Genomic DNA, 20,698 nt, shown 5'->3' on the forward strand with positions numbered 1-20,698 from the left:
GTTTGACCCCCCCCCCCCCCCCGTAAGCATTTGAAACCCCCCCCCCCCCTCGGCTAACTTTCAAAGGCTCCGGTGAAATTGTTTACAAGATGAAACACAAAACAGCTGATCAGAGAAGATCGTTTTCAATTTTCTCAAATACTTGGAGGCCAGTAGGCTGGTTTCGACCGGCTACGTTATGGTTTGATAAGCTTGCTAGTATCTAGTTGTGATAATCCAGTAAGTTCTTTGTCTTAATTTAATATGAGCCGTTTAATATACTGTTTTGCTTCTAATTTAATAGGCTCGTGGTATATAGTCGGGTACCGCGCACGATTGGCCACGCCGAGCTGCGAAGGATTGACATCGTGAATCAAGAGATAAAGGTCATAGAAGCGAGCAATAGACTAGCATTTAGCAAGCTAAGTAAGTAACATTATAGCTAACTAAAGCACTTTTTGATACAGAACTATTCAACTGCACACACCGCAATTGCTATTGTTTGAACTTTGATCCATGTCTCCCTTTGGACATTGGATATGCGCAGCCGTACATCCTTCCACCTGTTTATTGCCTAATCTTCAATATGAACGCATGTCTGGTCTAATTTCTAGTGTTTTCCGATCACTAACTATTAAAAAGTGTTCTGCTGGACCCCACCCAAATTTCACGTGCCTCCTCAGTTTCCTCCACCTTTTGTTAATGTTAGTTTAATCTTCAACATGAAAACGTGTCTGGTGGTCTCACACTAAAGTTTCTATTGTTTTCCATTGATCACTAACTATTAAAAAGTGTTCTGCTGGACCCCTCCTAAATTTCATGTGCCTCCCCAGTTTCCTCCACCTTTTGTTTATGTTAGTTTAATGTTCAACATGAAAACGTGTCTGGTGGTCTCACACTAAAGTTTTTATTGTTTTCCATTGATCGCTAACTGGCAATGAGTGTTCTCCTGGACTCCTCCAAAATTCCATGTCTCACTCTACTATAGAGTCGATCTTCGAGATTTTTCTAAAAGGGTCCCGGAAAGTTAATCTTAATCATTATGGCAAACTCTCAAAATTTAGGTCAGATCGATTTAATGAAAATTCAACTGTTGTTGTCCTTCTTACTTTCTTAAGCATTCAACATGGGGGGCGTCTACAATGTACATCTTTTAACAATTTGGGAGGGGCGGGTCCAGCAAATAACTAATTTGTCATTGCTAGTTAGCGATCAATGGAAAACAATAGAAACTTTAGTTTGAGACCACCATGCCAGACACGTTTTCATGTTGAAGAATGGAGATTAAACTAACATAAACAAAAGTTGGAAGGAACTGGGGAGACATGGAATTTTGGATGATGATTAATCACTCTACACTCGACTGTCACGTGACTTTTTCTGCTATCAATATTTTCCCCATATTATTTTTCACGTATTTCATATTTTCTTAATTATGACTTCATCGATTTACTATCAACTTATCTGCAAAAAAGGGGGCCAAAAGTCAGTGGGCATACGTTGGCCTTAATAGCTCCACCATGTTTTATATTTGAGAGCTGTTGCTTTGCAGATGACATACTGTACTTACTGGTTCGAGGATTCCGTCGTCAAAATTTGAAAATTCGAATATTTTAGACCACGCCCATTCAATATTAAGGACATTGACCTAGAAAGTGTCCGTCGCCGCACATAGGACAAGCACTGGTGCTTGATTTGCGAATGGTATGGAGGTGTTTGTTTAAGCCACAATTTCCCGTGATGAGGTGCACTGCAGTTCTGTAATTTTGTCTGTTGTTGCTTAGTGTAGTGTTAAGATTTTTGATGAAGTTGATGTGTTTGTGACCGAGTGTCAGTTTAGTGTGTCTGTGGTCTGGGTCCATCAGTTAACCAGGTTTCCTGATTTAGTCTGGTGACTTTGTCGTCGATCAGGCGTTTGATGTAAGATTATAAAGAACTCTCCAGCTACACACACCGCAATTGCTATTGTTTGAACTTTGATCCATGTCTCCCTTTGGACATTGGATAAGCAAAGCCGTACATCCTTCCACCTGTTTATTGGCATTGCCTAATCTTCAACATGAACGCATGTCTGGTCTAATTTCTAGTGTTTCCCGATCAATAACTATTAAAAAGTGTTCTGCTGGACCCCTCCCAAATTTCATGTGTCCAGAAGAGAACTCATTTGTCATTGCCAGTTAGCGACCATTGGAAAACAATAGAAACTTTAGTGTGAGACCACCAGACACGTTTCCATGTTGAAGATTAATCTAACATAAACAAAAGGTGGAAGGAACTGGGGAGAAATGGAATTTTGGATGATGATTAATCACTCTACACTCAACTGTCACGTGACTTTTTCTGCTATCATTATTTTCCCCTTATTGTTTTTCACGTATTTCATTTTTTCCTTAATTATGACTTCATCGATTTACTATCAATTTATCTGCAAAAAAGGGGGCCAAAAGTCAGTGGGCATACGTTGGCCTTAATAGCTCCACCATGTTTTATATTTGAGAGCTGTTGCTTTGCAGATGACATACTGTACTTACTGGTTCGAGGATTCCGTCGTCAAAATTTGAAAATTCGAATATTTTAGACCACGCCCATTCAATATTAAGGACATTGACCTAGAAAGTGTCCGTCGCCGCACATAGGACAATTAGTACTGGTGCTTGCCATCAGGATGTTACTCTACAAACTGACGGCTGGAGGGACAATCAACGGAGACTTTTGCTGAATGTTTTGTTTGGAACAGTAGCCAAAACTTTCTACTACACGAGCAAGGAAACTCTGGGCATTTCAAAGAATGCGGATTACCTGGAAGACTTCATTTGTACAAGTATCGAGGGGTTTGGACTTTGGTGCTCAGAAAGTGTATCAGATCATTACTGACAACGCGTCCGCTGTTAGTAAAGCAAGAGATAAAGTGACGGAGACGTATCTTCACATAGTAACCGGCGGCTGCACTTCCCATTCTCTTGACCCACACCTTGAGGACATCGGGAGCCTGTCATTGTTCAAAGATCTTCTTGCTGATAGTAAGGAGGTTGTGAAATTCGTAAGAAATCACGGAACAATCTTGGCTGCATACAGGAAGTCTGCTAACTCAACTGAACTTGAAATGTACAACGAGACACGGTTCACAACTGAAGTAACTATGGTAAGGTCCATGATAAAATACTGTGACTATCTAGAAGAGGCGATCGTTGCTCCAGCCGTCAAAGAGTGAATTTCCCATTCCCCCAAGAAGACCAAGGACTTGTATCAAAAAATCAAGGATATCATCATGAGCCAAAATTTTGGAAAAAGGCTGAGTCCTTAATTAATCTACTAGTAGTAGTACTAGTCACCCCAGCGGTGAAACTGCTAAGAATCGCAGATGACATGGAAGATGATGATGGTCGAGCGATCGAGCCCATGGGAGAATGTTATTTCAAATCATACGAACTGCAGGTACATTACAGTAATTTCAAACACACTGATATTCCAAACGTCGTCGTGACTTCCTGTTCCCGATCTTTCAATGACAGTTGGTCCCTGTACCACAATGAATACCATTCTGTTGGGTGGTTTCTGAATCCAGTATACCGAAGACATGCTCAACACACTAACAAAGATATCATGGGAGAATTCTTTACGGTGATTGATAAGACCCCGGAAATTAATGCCGCTGAAGCTACTGTTGAATTATCCAAGTACAGAAACTTTAAGGATACAACGAGTTTGACACTCGCTACTGATACCGAGAGAAAACTCAGGCCGTCAGATTGGTGGCTATCATTCGGCAGCGATCTGCCTAATTTACAAAAACTCTCTAAGATTGTTATGAGGCAGCCTATTTCTGCAACACGCTGCGAGGAAAACTGGTCGGCCTATGATCACATCCTAACAAAGAAAAGAAACAAATTAACCCCGGGGCGGGCATCTAAACTGGTTCATATCTGTTTTAACAAAAAGGTTATCAAGAAGTAGTTTAGGCTAAAGTGATTCACCATTTAGTGAGACCTTACCATGACCATGTGCTTGTTAATTGTTTCCAAATTTCCAGTTTTAAGTTTTGACATGTCAACATATTCAATGTTGTTTTTTTATTAATCAAACTCAATTCCCCGGCATCAGATTTTACGTTTTGTTTAAATTTTAATTCCCAATTGATTGAATGATCAGCATGAAATTTATAAAATTTCTTTCTAAGTAATTCAACTTAAACATTGTTATTTATTTTCCATACTTCAAATTTTATTCTATTACTTTGTTTTACTGATTACTATACAATATAGAAATTTCTATAACTTAAAATTTGATAAATTAGCGCATATTAAGATGTTTCATATTTGATATTTCCAGAAAGTATAACCAAAACTCTATTTAACATCTGATGTTGCTCTCTTAGTAGGTGGCATGGTCATAATCTCATTTCTTGCTTACTGATAGAAAGATGAAACTGCAGCTGATTCACACCCCTCTTAGTTATTCGTGTTACATGTACAGCAACTTAGAAAGCAAGAGAATTCAACAGTCAACACAACTGGCAAATTTCATTGGTCATACCACTACATTGGCTGGGTGGCCTAGTGGTTAGAGCTTCCGCCTTCTGTAAAGAAGGTTCAGGGTTCGAATCCCAGTGTCACTCAGTCTAGGGAGTAGCTAAGGATTCATTGGATCTATGCGATCTCCTCGGTCGACTCAGCCGAATGATAGGAAACTTGATTGAGGGTTAAATGAGGAGGGGTGCCTGTGCCAAAAGATCAAGAATCTTAGGATACTCCTTCAGAACATCTACAATGTAGTGTACTGTAAAACAAGGGCGGTCGAACTATTCGATGACCCTGTAGAGGAATCTACGAACTTTACAAATTAAATTATTATTATACATTTTGAATTTTCACGTGAGTCGGCTTGATTAGATTATGCGAACGTTTTTTCTCGTTTTTTGAAAAAAAAATAGAAAAAGCACGTTTTGAACGTTTTTTGAGTTTACCATTTACGTTTTTCACAACCCTGGTTCATTGACCTTCTAGCGCACCGTTTTCACACCAAAAAAATCATTTTGAGAATACCCATTTTTGTAATCGACCATTTCCTGGTTAAGAGTGCAATTTTCGGAGAAAATAATTTTTTGGTTGAGACGCAAATTATTGAGATAGCGAGCTAAATTTTTTAAAAATCTGTTTGTGTACTGTTCTACATGGGTGTAAAATTTCATTACCGTATCTCAAAAGGCTGATGTGTTATATAACCTTTAAAGTCAAAAAGCTGAAATTGTCCTTTCAGGCTCATTTTGATCAAAAGTCAGTCAGGGAACATAGGGTCGTTTTTGATGCTTGAAATGAAATTGTTCTCTGAATTCTGGCGCAGTTTTTGATGACCTCAAAAATGTGTTTACTCACTTTTATTCAGATCTATTGGACCTCAAAGTTATAAAAAAGGAGTTACAATATTTTTATTTTTGTCGTAAAAATGTTTCTGAAACCACAGAAAACCAGGTGAAAAAGACCCTGTACGTAATGGTTAAGAAATTATTCTGGCGAACAAAAATCGTGTATTTTTTCCCCTGGGTGATTGTAAGATATTTGGTATGTTTGCCCCAAACGTCCAAAGTTACTCGATTTGGGGCTAATATTTTATGCTGGAGTTGTTAACAGTAAACAGACAGGCTTTGAAACATGATTTTGGCAACAAATACTTGTTCAAAAGAGATGTTACAAACTACAGTATAAAAACCAATGTTAAATTGTTTTACAAACAATAATAGTTAAACATGATACGAACAGAGGCGTAACTTAGGGCCCCGCAGACCCCGCTGTGCGGGGGGGCGCCGTATAAGGGGGGCGCAATTTTCCTGAATTTTAGGCCCTTTCACTGAAAAAACGCCTTGTTTGGGTATTTCCCTGTCCAATTTAGCGTTCGGTCGACGCGAAAAAAATATTTGGGGTATCCTTTTTTGCTTCAGGGGCGCAAAAAGCTGTATAGTAGGGGGGCGAGAAAAAAAGTACCCGGCAAGACTGATGAAAATCTTCCCTACGGCTTCACAGACTCGAGAGTACTTCTTAAAGAAAGTGAAATCCCCCCTTTTATATGGTCGAGATGCTCAGTAGCCGAGCAAATTCTATGGGGTATGTGTTACCACTTACCAACCACAATGCCTAAATAAATATTAGATGTCAATTATTTGTTGTTGCTGATAGTACGAGAAAAGTACATAGCATGTGCTTCATTGCATTGTAATACATTTTTTATTTTAACGACATTTCGTATATTTTCAGGCAGTAGTAGATCGTAGCACCGGTAACCACGAAAGATGCACGGATAGATGCAACAAAGGAGCAGCGAAAAAATGTATCTCTATTATTTCCAGCGACAAAAAGGCTAAGGTCAAGGAGTTCTTTGAGAGCTATAATGGCAGAATCTCTCACCAAGATGAAGTCTACGTCGGAGGTTAGAGATAGTTGCAATTCATTTGCGTAATTCAGTTTAATATTTTAGCCATGAGGGTACTGTTGCCCAGTAGGGGTATTTACATACTTTTTACCCGAACTGTGTGTCCTCTTCCAGGTAGAATCTGTTCATCGGTCAGTGATATCGTACGTGGGTTACAAACTATGTGTCTTCCCCAAATCTGTACACAGAAGGGTAGCGTTAGCCATTAGCGTTCGCAACGATGAAGTTGACAAAACTATCGTCACTCTACACAGAGAGCTACAACTACCAAGACTCTCCCACAAATCTGTGAAGCGACTAGGTTTGTTGAAGAGATATAATTGCTAGGCCATAATAAAGTTAGTGTCTTTTGAACGTAACAGTTCGCATGCATGTTCTAAAAATTCATGGAGCACCTAGAATATAGATCCAATACAATAGTGATACGTTATTATGAATATATGATACCCCTATGGCATAAGTAAAGTTGTTTCACATTGAAAAATATCAGGTAAGTACAAGAAACGGAAACGTTCCTCTGCAATCCGGAAAAACCAGAACGTCCGGCGCTTAAAAAACAAACAGAAACAGGCCGTCCGGACAGCTCGTTACAAATTGAGCGAGTATGACAGAGGAGCAGAGCTCTGTCCTGTCAACCAGGTCACCCTCCGAAAATACAACTTGGCCAAGAGTGTGGTTGTTTACGATTTAGAGACAGCCGGGTTACGTAGAGAGAATGACATACTCCAGGTGAGAATTATAGCAATATCATACTGATATGACCAGTAAACACTATAATGTCTTCTTGACAAATTACACAATAACTATAACTAAAATCTGCATACACATTGATTATATCTGAAGTATGTTAGTTTCGAATACATAGCACATTTTTACAAATTGTTCAATATACTCATTCTACTTACTTACTTGGGGTTGCTTCATAGATCCTCTATCGGGTCATCAGAACGGCTGACCACCCGTGCAGCGAAGTTGCTGTCTTTTCTGCGCTCCAGTTCAATAACGAATTCCCGTTCTGGCAACAATATCCAGTAACAGGAGGTTCGTCCGGAATAGATGTAACAAACTCCGTCAACAATGACTTGATGGCCAACATTTCTCAGATTGCTGCTGTACGCTTCGATCCCTCCACTGGCACGATCATAGAGGAGTTCACAGAATACATCCTGCCTACTGGTCCATGGTCCGGTTTCGGCCGATGCTTCAAAAGTCAATGGAATTTTTGAGGTCGGGGGCAAACTCTGCAAGTCTTATCGCTCGTGCGCGGCACCCGACTACCATGAGCCTAACGGAGTGATGGAACAATTGTCAGCCTCACCCAGCACGTCTTGTCTTTGACAAATTTGCAAGATGTCAGATGGGTATTGAACCTCCAGGGTGGGGAGGAGCTGGAGCCAGCACAAGTCATTTGTGTTGGTTACAACAACTCGAGCTTTGATGACCATTGTCTTCTAAATCTAAGTCCTTGAAAGACAATGACCCAGAAAAACTCGACCCAGAACTTTTCATCATAGTGCGGCGGAAGTTGTTTACACTCACAGTTGACATACTAAGAATGCTAAAACTGAACGGTACCTTTGAGAAAAACTTTGTGGCCTGTGGGGGTTCGGTAGAAGAAACCAGCCAGCTCCATGATGCTCTTCATGATTGCTTTGGCAAATATAATGAGCACTTTGAAAGTGACTTTAGAAATTATGAGCTCTAGCTGCCGCTCTTTAGAGAGTGTTATTCAGCGTTGTACTAATCCGATCCTAAAAGCGGGTCTCATCACTGATACTGTCGCATTGAAAATGACAGAACAATTGTCATGTGAAAGTTACCTCATCATGAGTGATGAAGAAGTAACCAAAATGTTTGTTACCCTGGGGGTTCGTCAATGGTCAAGCTTCCATAAAAATTTGCTTGAATAAACGTAGCCATTACATTGATTCGAATCAATGATGTACAGTTTTAATTTTATCATGGGGGGGGGGGGGGGGGGGCAACCATATTAAAGTATATTAAAATGTAGGATTTTTTCCAATTTTGACCCGGGGATATATTTTAATATACTTTAATATACTTTAATATACTTTAATGTACTTTAATATACCTACATTTTCTCCATTAAAATGTTGAATCCATATTTCTTACCATATACTTGACCAATTTATGAGCCAAAATATATGAATTGAGAGTCATTTGTGTTGGTTACAACAACTCGAGCTTTGATGACCATTGACGTCTTCTAAGTCATTGTAGAAACAAACTCGACCCAGAACTTTTCATCATAGTGCGGCGGTTAAGTTGTTCACAGTTGACATACTAAGAATGCTAAAACTGAACGGTACCTTGGAGAAAAACGTTGTGGCCTGTGGGGGTTCGGTAGAAGAAACCAGCCAGCTCCATGATGCTCTTCATGATTGCAAGGCTTTGGCAAAGATAATGAGCACTTTGAAAGTGACTTTAGAAATTATGAACTCTAGTTGCCGCTCTTTAGAGAGTGTTATTCAGCGTTGTACTAATCCGATCCTAAAAGCGGGTCTCATCACTGATACTGTCGCATTGAAAATGACAGAACAATTGTCATGTGAAAGTTACCTCAGCATGAGTGATGAGGAAGTAACCAAAATGTTTGTAACCCTGGGGGTTCGTCAAGCTTCCATAAAAATGTGCTTGAATAAACGTAGCCATTATATTGATTCGAATCAATGATGTACAGTTTTAATTTTAATTATAGTTCTGATGTTTTTAATATTTTATAATCAAAGCACAAAGCTTAGTTTCTCTCTCGATGTCGACTACAAATTGATGTCCAAATGTAAAATCATGTTTCAAAGCCTGTCTGTTTACTGTTAATAACTAGTAATAGACTACAGCATAATATATTAGCCACAAATCGAGTAACTTTGGACGTTTGGGGCAAACATACCAAATATCTTACAATCACCCAGGGGAAAAAATACACGATTTTTGTTCGCCAGAATAATTTCCTAACCATTACAGGGTCTTAGAGCACATTGAAGCGGACCATTTTCACCTAAAATTGGAGTCCAAGCTTCGTTTCTGTGGTTTCAGAAACATTTTTACGACAAAAAATAAAAATATTGTAACTCCTTTTTTATAACTTTGAGGTCCAATAGATCTGAATAAAAATGAAACTGAGTGGAGTTGGGTTAAAAACATATAAGAGATACGGTGATTTAACTTGTAGAAGCTTTCAATAAACATGTGTTAATCGTCGTCAGCTGAATGTGATGTGGTGGACAATGCTTATATGTGAATAAAAATGAGTAAAAACATTTTTGAGGTCATCAAAAACTGCGCCAGAATTCAGAGAACAATTTCATGTCGAGCATCAAAAACGACCCTATGTTCCCTGACTGACTTTTGATCTAAATGAGCCTGAAAGGACAATTTCAGCTTTTTTTACTTTAAAAGGTTATAACACATCAGCCTTTTGAGATACGGTAATGAAATTTTAGCTCGCTATCTCAATAATTAGCTAAATTATAGCGTCTCAACCAAAAAATTATTTTTTCCGAAAATTGCACTCTTAACCAGGAAATGGTGGATTACAAAAATGGGTATTCTCAAAATAATTTTTTTGTTGTGGAAACGGTGCGCTAGAAGGCCACTAAAACTGCCTATGAGGTCATTTGGGTTGGACAGATTTGGTGTATGCCCCCTTAATATAAATTTGTGTTTAACTGAGGGTTGGGATATGGGGCAATTCAAAATGGATTCGCTGGCTGTACTAATCTTAGCCAATTCATCCGCTGTTTTCATCTCCTTCAATCAATCGTGTGTCAACAGATTAGCAGATCTCATATCCAGAAAGAGGAAGAAAAGGTACTGTGATGTAGTAAGGCTTATAAGGGCGAGGATAAGATTTGCTATGTTATTTGCTAAGAACAACTCTAATATTGCGCTACGAGGGTACAGAGGAAACGAGGTAGACATCAAACATGAGACCCCTCTATCAGAAGTCTCGTACAACCTCATCCCTGCTCCGATGATGTGTTTTGAAAATTTGTGTGTATATATTTGATTGTAGTTCAATTGGTAGCAATGGACCATTTCTGTTACCTATGTATTGTACTATTGTGCTCTGCTAATTGCATCGCTTGATTTAATTGTATGCATATAATATTGTTTGAATGACCTTATCCAGTGGGTGCTGCTATCCATCAGATCTCAAGAGTCAAGAGTGTTAGAGTATCTGAGATTAATTTAGGGAGGAATGACATTCTGGAGCGGTTCTATTCTTCGTTGAGCACTAGGATATGTCTCGCTTCAATGCTGTTTATGATGTTTTCCGGTTGTATTTGCGCCAGGAGCTTGGTAATATAACGGTCAGAAGTACGGCTACAGCATCAATGTTGGTATTGATAGATCATTCTCTACCTAGGCCGGTATGTCAAGATCTCTGATCTATCATGCATTTTTGGATGAACCAGGAGCTGAGTAGGCTAGAGGGAAAAGGAGTGCGACAATCGGAAAATGTCGATTACGTAATCAGTAATGTCCAACATATTCGTATTTGCTGAATCCAATTTAATTGGGCTGCTGGCCGGCGCCGCGCGCGCGTCAAGAAGGGGTTAGTGCGCGCGAAAATAACAAAACTTGTATCACTATAGAAAACAAGCGTCTGACGCTAAATTATGTATTGCGGTGGTACTGGCCACTTCTCTAAATAGCATACCTTACTCGGGAATATTATAGCGGGTTAATTTATGACTGGGAAAATTAATGACCGGGAAAAATATGGCGGACTTTCCCAAAACCCGCCAAATTATCCCGGTCATGTATTTACCGGTGGCCGACCTTTCAAGTTTTTTTTCAGAGGTCAACAAATTTTCAACCGAAATGTCTGTTTTTGTTACTTGTTAAAGAAGTTATTTCAATTTACAGTTATTGATATTACTCAGAAATAGAAAAAAAACACGTCTATTTAAAGGAAAATAAATCTAAGCAATAAGAAGTCAAATCTTCATTAAAGCGTATTCTCATTCTCATTATCGCTGATGTCCCCGCCATTATCATTATTGATATCCCCCTGAGCTGCTGACCGTCAAATTCGAAGTTGTATTGTTGTCTTAACAAGACTTTCATTTTGTCCGCTAATGGGGCTACTGCTCTGAAGGTCAGCCGGAGCTTAATTTCCTGCCCACCGCGCCGCTTGGTATTGGGGAACGTCTTGGCTTTGCATCTTCTACTGCTCCAGTAATCAATCCACCGTGGACCATGAAATAGTGGCACAGTTTACTCACTTCTGGCGGGATGTGGCCACAAGTTACTGTAACGGGAAAACTCCCTCTTTCTTTAGTCTACACACTGCACACGAGAAGCAATCAATCTTTAGAGACATTATTATCATAATATATATTATATATTATTATTATTTTCGTTTTCTTCTATAACATATAAATTGTTTTCTTCTCTACGATTCACTGATTCATGGGCAAGAGAAATGAGAATCACGGTCCACCCTGAAATCTGATTTCTATAACCAAATTGTGATTTTTATAACGAAATTATGGTAGCAACCGCCAATAAAGTTACAGCCCTCCATCCACTGCTTCAAAAGTCTTCTCTAGCACATATGAGACTTCAGGTAAAATATGATGATCACCACCCCCTTGGAACCCCATAATCTGAGTCGGCGGGTTTTTTGTGACTGGTAAAATTTTTGACCGGGAAAAATATGGCGAAATCTTCCAAAACCCACCACTTTATCCCGGTTATAATATTCCCGAGTAAGGTATCACTAATGTTTTTCATCGACGTCTTACTTAACTTAAGAGTCAAGCGAAAGAAACACAAAATTACCCATAAATTAAAGGCCTTAAATGATAATACATTTCCAATTTCAGAGCAGGAAACCAATCATTTCCAAGTGTACAACTTGTATTACAAAATTCTGAGTTCGCAACAGCATTCAAAACAAATATAGAATTTAATTAACCGGTCCGAATAACATTTCATATACTTTCTACTGTTACTTTATAATCAATAACGTTTCTAGAACAGCTTCTCAATAAAAACTGGGTGACTAACATATGAAAACAAACTGAATTAGTCAATAGTTTCGCCATATTATGTATAATATCAACCTTATCGCTATCATACATATAACATAACTCTTTAGACGTTTTCAACCTTAATATCAAAAAATAACCAATCAAACAACTTAGATAATTAACATATTTGTTTTCAATACAAACTCAAGATTTAGTTTTAAGCTAAATCTGTGAATCGAGATTCGATTTTCTACAATTAAATGTCTATTTATTATTAATTAGAATCTTCAATTTCTATTTGAGTTTGTTAAGATCACAGTAATTTCATTGTCTGTTTCTTTTAGAACTATGAACTGTTTCTAAAAACTCGTCCAACAAGTTCTCAGCTTTCCGTTTCCTACTGACGTAATATGAGGGGGCTGAAGAGTGGGGTGGTGTGGAGGGAGGAGAGGGCGACTGCTGTCTGCTGTTCTGACCTTCTCTGCTCTGTCTGTTCATCTGAAGTTCTCTGTTTGGCCTACCATTCTGTCCCTCCTGCCGAGACTGCAGCCCGCTTGGCTCCCCGTAGGTATTTCGTGGGGATGCCAGGCTAGAAGATGGACCGGAGCGGGGTGAGGCGACCCCGAGACTGGATAGCACGCAGCTTAGATCGTCACTCTCGTTATCAGATGTAAGGGGCGTGGTGGGACAGTTCTTACGTGCTAGTTGTTCTGTACAAAGAGTTTATTTTTAGGGGGGGGGGGGGGGGGGGGGGGGTATCAGATACGAGATTGTATTTGAAAAAGTGTGGAAAGAAAAAAACTGGTAAAAGAAATGCTGAACTGAACTGCAACTAGCTCGATTAAGGCCACAGGGGGGGGGGGGAAGTTTTTTGCCAGTTGGCAGACCACGTACTATCTGACGCTTGCACACCACCCTTAGCCCCCCAGAGCGCCTAGTTTGTCGTAAAATTGAGGTTAACTATTGCCTTTTTAATCAGTTAACCTCACAAATAACCAGTTCTTAACATTTTGTTGCTCTCATCACAAGTTAAACTTATCAATGGGTATCAATTGGCCATCCAATGTGAACAGAACTATTATATGTCCTTTATTTGTTGGAAAATTGAGGAACATATTTTCTCAGAATCAGTCTTTTGACTCTCCTGAACAATTTATTTACCACCTCAAAAACCTATCTTCTCCTAGAGCTTTTATCCATTTCACCTCAAATTTGGAACTTATGTTCCTGACATAAATTTAAAAGTTTGTTATGTAACGATTGTTGTAATTTTCCTCCTAACTCTTTTTATGAGGTTAACCATTTTAAATTTTGTAACCCGCACTCATGGTTTTAACCTCATATCTCAGCTTTGGAGCAAGATATCATAAATCGTTACATAAAAAAAACTCAAAATACCTTGAAGAACATTGTTGCCAAGTTACAAGGTTCTAAGTCATAAACTGAAAAAGAAGATAGATTTTGAACACAATTTCATTTAAAATTTTCATTTACAATAGAATTACAGGTAAACCTCAAAATTCAACGCGCGATATCTTCAAATAGGAAACTTTGTTTTCGGTAAGGACAAAAGCATTTGAAAATTTAGATCGAGCTCTACAACATATCTCAAAATCTCAAAATTTACCTCGGACCCCCCCCCCCCCCTGCCCTGTGGCCTTAAGGAGCTTTAAAACAAATTACTTACTCAAAAAATCAAGTCTGTTAATCTTTCTTTTCTTCCTCTTAGACCATGTTGATAAGTCTCTTCTGTAGGCAACTTTTCCGTACTGTTGACCTAGTTCAAATGCTCTCTCAACCGCGTCTACACTATCTGATAATTTTTTAAAATATTGAATTTAGTCCTAAAAGCAATCAAATATATGATTAAGAAAAGAAAATTTTGAAATGTCCGGCAGCCTGCTTTAATCTTTCAATTATTTGTAGATTCAACGTTATGTTAGAGGCAGTGTATTTATAATGTCAATCATAAACGCTAGAAAAAATGGTGGCGTGAAAAATTGTGAATGATTTTTATGGAGAAACGAGTTTTGAAATGACAAAATTTCACAATTTTTCACCATTGGAACCCCCCCTCCCTTCCGTGACGCAATAGCTAACCTTTGTAAAGCCTGGTGACAGCTATGGAACCCCCCCTCCCTTCCGTGATGCAATAGCTAACCTTTGTAAAGCCTGGTGACAGCTATAGCTAACCTTTGTAAAGCCTGGTGACAGCAATAGCTAACCTTTGTAAAGCCTGGTGACAGCTATGGCTGACTGCTGGAACTGAAACTGCAGTACGTTGCTGTTAGTAGCGCCTCTGTCTTTGCACAGCGCTGCTGTGTAGTGAGCTGTGTCCTGAAAGTTTAGCCACAGGATGTGCTGGATGTTTTCTATCTCCTGAGATGATAATTATAATTCGTTAATTAATTATAATTAGATGATAATCATAATTGAGAGTTTTTATACTTTCAACACTACTATCCTACTATCAAATTCTTTTCGTTTGATTATTACTCAGTATTTTTTAGTTTTGTACCGTTTTGAGTCACATAGTTTTGTACGTCTTCCTAAGACTTGTTTTCCTTTCCTAGTTTGTAAGTTATTTCAAAGATTTGTGTATATTCCAGTTGCTTTTAGAACAATTTTATCTCAGATAACGATGTTTAATAAAATGATGCAAAGAACTATTTCGAAGATCTAATCAACACCGACTTTTAATGTGTAGGAGTACAGCAACAAAATATATATATATAACAAATAATTTGAGGCTTATGACACTGAAGATGACGCCTTGCAACATGTTTGACGACAGCCTGGAAATTGATAGTTTAATCTCAGTATATAGGACAGGAACCGAGAGTGCCTATTGTCATGTATTGTCGTATATTGGCATATATTGTCAAATCTTGTCGTATATTGTCATATTTCGTCGTTTATTGTCATGATAATGGGCACTCTCGGTTCATGTCCTATTATATACAACAAATTATCTTATTTGAAGAAAAAAAATCGTCTTATAATTAGGATCTTACTGATTGAACTACTGAAAATTAACTTATTAACTGGTTTAATTTTCATATCGTTCTTGACCAAAATTTAGATATAAATAAAGATATTCATTGTTGACAAGCAGCAGGTAGTTCAACAAAAAGATTCCCACAATTAAATCTAAAATTAAATACACAATTTGATTTAATAAAGATTGAGGGACTAACCTGTTTAGCAGTTGTACGTTCACATTCGATCTGAGCTAAGCAGTCTGATTCAGCAGGAGTTATGTAGTTGTCACGTGATCCAGACATATTTTAGCTATTTTAGAAGATGATGTTCAGTTGGGAACTACAAAATGAAACCGAGACTGTTTAAATGAATTATAAAGATATACCCTAAAACCTGTTTTTAGGGTAAAAGTTAGAATTAGAATGTTTGTAGTACCGTTGATATGATATTTTCTATACATGTACTATATTTTTAAAACTTGATGAGATTCTCCGTCAACAGCTTGAAAAAATAGATAAATAAAATTTCGTTGATAACAATTATAGCTGAAAAATCTAGTTGACTCGCGATGTTAATCAAAGTTGTGATATGGTCATATTATGCATATATTGAGCCTGATTATGAAAAGGAAGTAATCTGAATAAAGAGGAACTTTGATATGGAAACTGGAAAGGTAAGTAAGTAAGTAAGTAAGTAAAGATTATGACATAACATCATCACAAGTGTCTACAAAATATCATTGCACTAAATAAAGATTTATGAAACGCTTCTTTGCCACAAAAGGATGAAACCAAAGATATTCATTATGTGTCTCCTTATTGCTTAAATAACTGGGTCCTTCAATTTTCCCTAAAACTTCATTCGAAACATTCCAAAAATAAAAATCATTTACACTGTTTTTAGAAATCATTTCTTTCTTAAATCCTTCCAATCTAACTTTAAAGCTTAAAACTGTCGAGCAGTTCTTGACATCTGAAGGGAGTTTGTTCCAGTAAGGAATGACTCGCTCCGGAAGAAAAGAAGACTGGAGATTCTTAACTTTAGTTACACTCTTATTACACCTATTGGTTGAAACTAGATTAAGACCAGATCTGCTCATTCTGAACAAACCCGATCCATATTCAGTCAAACCAATAGTTACTTTAAAAGCTTCGATAAGGTCCCCACGTATTCGCCGCTCTGCCAGCGTTGTCAAATTGAGGATATCCAGTCTGCAGCTGTATGGAAGAGTACCCACCTCATCAATAAGACGGGTAAACCGCCTCTGGACGCTCTCCAGCTCCAAAACAGTCCCCCAACTTCCATGAGCCGCAACTGGATTCCACAATTGGACACAATACTCAAGATGAGGTCTTATCAAAGCTTTATAAATAGCTATCATTACAACCTTTTCTCTGATAACTAAGTTCCTTAAACTCCAGCAGATCATACGATTTGCTTTAGAAATACATGCTTTTATCTGTTCATTCCAAAGCAAGGAGCTATGGGTAATAACCCCCAAATCTTTTTCCTGTGCAGATACTTCTAGTTCTACTCCATTTACAATATAATTCGAGCTAGGATTATTATTCAGATTAATATGGACTACTTTACACTTGGCAGGATTGAAGTTTAAGTGCCAAATACTCTCCCAAATTTCGAGTTCTAAAATATCATCAGATACACTTCTATGGTTAGCTGCATTACAAACTAACTTGAGATCATCTGCAAATAATTTAGTCTTATTTTTAACATTGTCAGGTAAATCGTTTATATAAAGAATAAATAGCAAAGGACCCAATACTGACCCCTGGGGAACACCAGATAACACGTGTTTCACCTCAGACCATTGTCCTTCTACACAAACCCTCATGGTTCTGTCTGTCAGAAAGTCTTTTATAACATCTAAAACTTTTCCCTTGACCCCAAACCCCTCCAATTTAGATAGAAGTCTAAAGTGGGGGACTGTGTCAAAAGCTTTACTAAAATCAAAATACAAAAGATTGACAGGAGCACCTTCGTCTAAAATATCAAGAATATTATCAAATGTCTCTAAGAGATTAGATAGACAAGATTTACCCTTCACAAATCCATGCTGATGCTTTGAAATTCGTTCTTCTAAAAATGTTAATAAATGTGCCCTCACCAACTTTTCATACACTTTGCACAAAATACAAGTTAATGAGACAGGTCTATAATTTAAGGGATCAGATTTAACACCCTTTTTGAACAATGCTACAACAGATGCTGTCTTCCAAATGTCAGGCAGGACTCCTGTTTCTGAACACTTAACAAATAATTTAGTTACAGCTTCAACAAACTTTTCATCGTATGCTAAGGATTTCAACAACTTTGGATGAACGCCATCCGGACCAGAACTCTTAAAAACATTAAGCTTTAAAAGCTGCTTCTTGATATCAGAACTGCTAATTTCCATATCATCAATAACCTCTTTGTTATAACTCTCATTTTGGGGAAGAGGGCCAGGTGGTTCACGCACAAACACAGAACTAAAGGCACTAGCAAGTACCTCAGCTGACTCAGATGAACTATCTGTGCGTGTACCATCTCCTCTATCTAAAGAAACAACACTTGACTTAACTTGACGTTTATTACGCAAATACGAGTAAAAAGATTTACAATTCTGTTTTAAATTAGATGTAATCTTCTTTTCATAATTTACTTTAGCTTTAATTTCTGCCACCTCAAAAATACGCTGCTTGCTATTTGCACAGCTAAAGTTAATATCCGAAGGATTAATATCAAATTCAGCCCATGCTCTGTCCCTGTTCTTCCTCATTCTTTTAAGTGAAGTTGTACTCCATGGCAACTTGACAGGTCTGTTGTCGAGATAAACCGAAGCAGCTGGGACAGCTGCAGCAACAGACTCCAATTTACCATGTAGTTCAACCCACATATCTTGAACATTATTTGTACAACTATAATCCCAGTCAATATTATTCATACTAAAGTTAAATAACTCTTCTGAGGAAATCTTACCCCAAATAGGCTTTAAAATCTTTTGTTTGGGACTTTTGTTAGTATTGGGCGAAACAACCAGTTCGACTAGTATCCCAACATGATCACTTTTGCCAAGCGGAGAAACGATCTTACAACCGTTGACAAGAGCATCATTTGTATACAAAACCTGATCAAGAAGTCTCTCCTGGAGAATATCTTTCACAAGCCGTCTTCTGGTTGTCTCGTTAGTAAAGTACCACGTCAAACCACTGTCATTAAATAAATCATTATACTTTAGTTGAATCATTAAAAACTGATTCTTACTAGAAATACCACTATTTACACTACCAGTTTCCCAAGATACATTAGGTAGGTTAAAATCTCCTATGATAATGGTTTCAAAAACATTCTTTTCACTAGATATGTTCTTGATGCAAGATAATAACATATTATTCTGTTTTAAATTCAAAGAGGTAGACCTATAAATACAACAAATAATAATCAATCCACCAGAGGTATTGACATTAATAGCTAAAGAGTCTGGTGCTTTTAAAAATGAGCTCACTAATGAAGCATTGCAACTGTTTTTAATATAAATAATAGAACCTCCACCTCCACTTATGTTGCTAGCGGAGTTATCGATTTTAAAATCTCTGTCTTTTCTAAACATACTAAAACCTTCAATAAAAATTTCAGCATCTAAAATATCACTATTAAAATGAGTTTCTGTAATGCAGATTACATGAATGGATTTATAAACTGATAGAATACATTTTAGTTCATCAATTTTATTAAATAGTCCATTAGCATTAGTATAAAAAATATTCATGGGCTGACTACATTCTTTATCACTGCTATTTACTTCTTCTCCACCTTTTTCTCTGTCTTTTCCTTCTCTGCTTCTTCCCGCCTCTTCTTCCTCTCTTCTCTGGCTAAAAAACGGATCTCTCGGTCTGCTCTGCAGAGATCCAGATTTATCCAGTATGATGACTCTTTCCAGCCCTTGCCATGGTTGGAATAATAGTTAACTGACTACTCGTCAGCTGTCTGGATGATCAATGGTCGACAGGAGTCTGGCTTACCTGGATCCACTTTACCTGCACGATGGCAACTGATAAAGTCACTTTTTTCAATCTTTAGTGTCTCCTTGCAGAACTTTGAGTCCTCTTCCTGGCGTAACTTGGAGTTAGCTTTCTTGCTCTCTGGTACATTCAAAACACACAGATTGAGCTTCCTTAAATTTCGCTCATATGCATCAGTGTGCATCTTTGTCTGAACTTTACTGACAACACTTTGTGAAGCTTGCTGTAGGCTCATTTCTTCCATAACTTTCTTCTGACTATTTGCAGTAACATCAGCGAAGGACTGGAAAGCCTGGTTCACTATCTTTGATATTTCTTTAGGTTTTTCAGACTCAAAGTTAGTTGGAATGTTCTCGTTCACTGCGTTTTCAACAACCCCTCTGATACAAGGTGTAAGAGCCTCAAGTTCCGGCCTAATAACATTCCGTAGTATTTTTGTTTCTTCATTATCAGGGTTCGAGGTCTGAGTCCTTTTGCTTTTTATGTAAGGTGATATAAAACAATTCTGACAACGCCAGTTAGACAGATGGTCGCCTTCTTCTTGTGTCAGACCTGTCAGTCCAACACAGCAATAATGCCAGTACATATCACAGGTTGCACAAGCTAATGAAAACTCCTCTGCGATATACCTTCTGCATTCATAACTACGGTCTCCTTCATCTTCAGTTACATCCGTTTCTGCTGTAGCACCAGTTTTCTCTGGACTTTTCTTGACATTTCGTTTTCGTGCCGTTTCTCCTCGTGTCATACCTCAAATTATTTGTTATATAGTAGTGTGATAGTAGGTTCTCTGGATTTCTGATGATACAGTGTAGGCGACATGGAGACATTTGAGCAATCTTCTAACAAAGATGTAAACAAGAACTGACATAAAATAAAAACAAGTTGTTTTTATTATACACGTGTATTTGTTCAAAATGATTACGGTAATTAATATTCCCAACAAAAATGTGACAGTTTTAGTTTTAAATGAATAAAAACTCAATAATACACATTTTGAATACTTAAAGTTAAATCAGGTACGTGTACAATCGTACTAAACTTTAGATAAGTTGAATATCAAATAAAACACGACAGTGCAATTTCCATAATATATATGTCGTCAATTATAATCAAATGTGTAATTCCCTGATATTGTCAAAAGAACATGCTCATTATTCAACAACTACACTGAAACCTCAAAGAGTCTGTTAGTTGTGAGTCCTCTTGAACAGTTGAAAACTGAAAAGTTTAATCAAAGGGAACATCCTTGATCCTCGATATAAATTTGGGAAAACTGCATATGTCTGA

The 20,698-nt window shown here is 37.8% G+C and overlaps 1 protein-coding gene across 1 annotated transcript; it reads right to left on the bottom strand.

Annotated features, from left to right (window-relative positions):
• Nucleotides 1-12,510: 12,510 nt before the first annotated feature.
• LOC134819179 (HUWE1-associated protein modifying stress responses-like) lies at nucleotides 12,511-20,184 on the bottom strand. Its single transcript, XM_063828970.1, has 5 exons — nucleotides 20,159-20,184; nucleotides 15,602-15,695; nucleotides 14,630-14,783; nucleotides 14,092-14,217; nucleotides 12,511-13,114 (listed from the first exon to the last, which is right to left on the bottom strand). Exons 2-5 carry the CDS (start codon nucleotides 15,686-15,688, stop codon nucleotides 12,729-12,731), a joined length of 753 nt encoding a protein of 250 aa, XP_063685040.1. The 5' UTR covers nucleotides 15,689-15,695; nucleotides 20,159-20,184; the 3' UTR covers nucleotides 12,511-12,728.
• Between the last annotated feature and the right edge of the window lie 514 nt (nucleotides 20,185-20,698).

This window comes from Bolinopsis microptera, chromosome 8, assembly GCF_026151205.1.
Source record: "Bolinopsis microptera isolate Bmic1 chromosome 8, MBARI_Bmic_1.0, whole genome shotgun sequence".
Lineage (NCBI taxonomy): Eukaryota > Metazoa > Ctenophora > Tentaculata > Lobata > Bolinopsidae > Bolinopsis > Bolinopsis microptera.

Bases quoted from the DNA above. Each gene is read 5' to 3' on its own strand.
- LOC134819179 (XM_063828970.1), bottom strand. From the start codon at position 15,688: ATGTCTGGATCACGTGACAACTACATAACTCCTGCTGAATCAGACTGC. The intron at 14,784-15,601 runs GTTAGTCCCTCA...TTATCATCTCAG, and splicing joins AACGTACAACTGCTAAACAG to GAGATAGAAAACATCCAGCA. The intron at 14,218-14,629 runs GTTAGCTATTGC...AAAAATTATCAG, and splicing joins TGTCACCAGGCTTTACAAAG to ATAGTGTAGACGCGGTTGAG.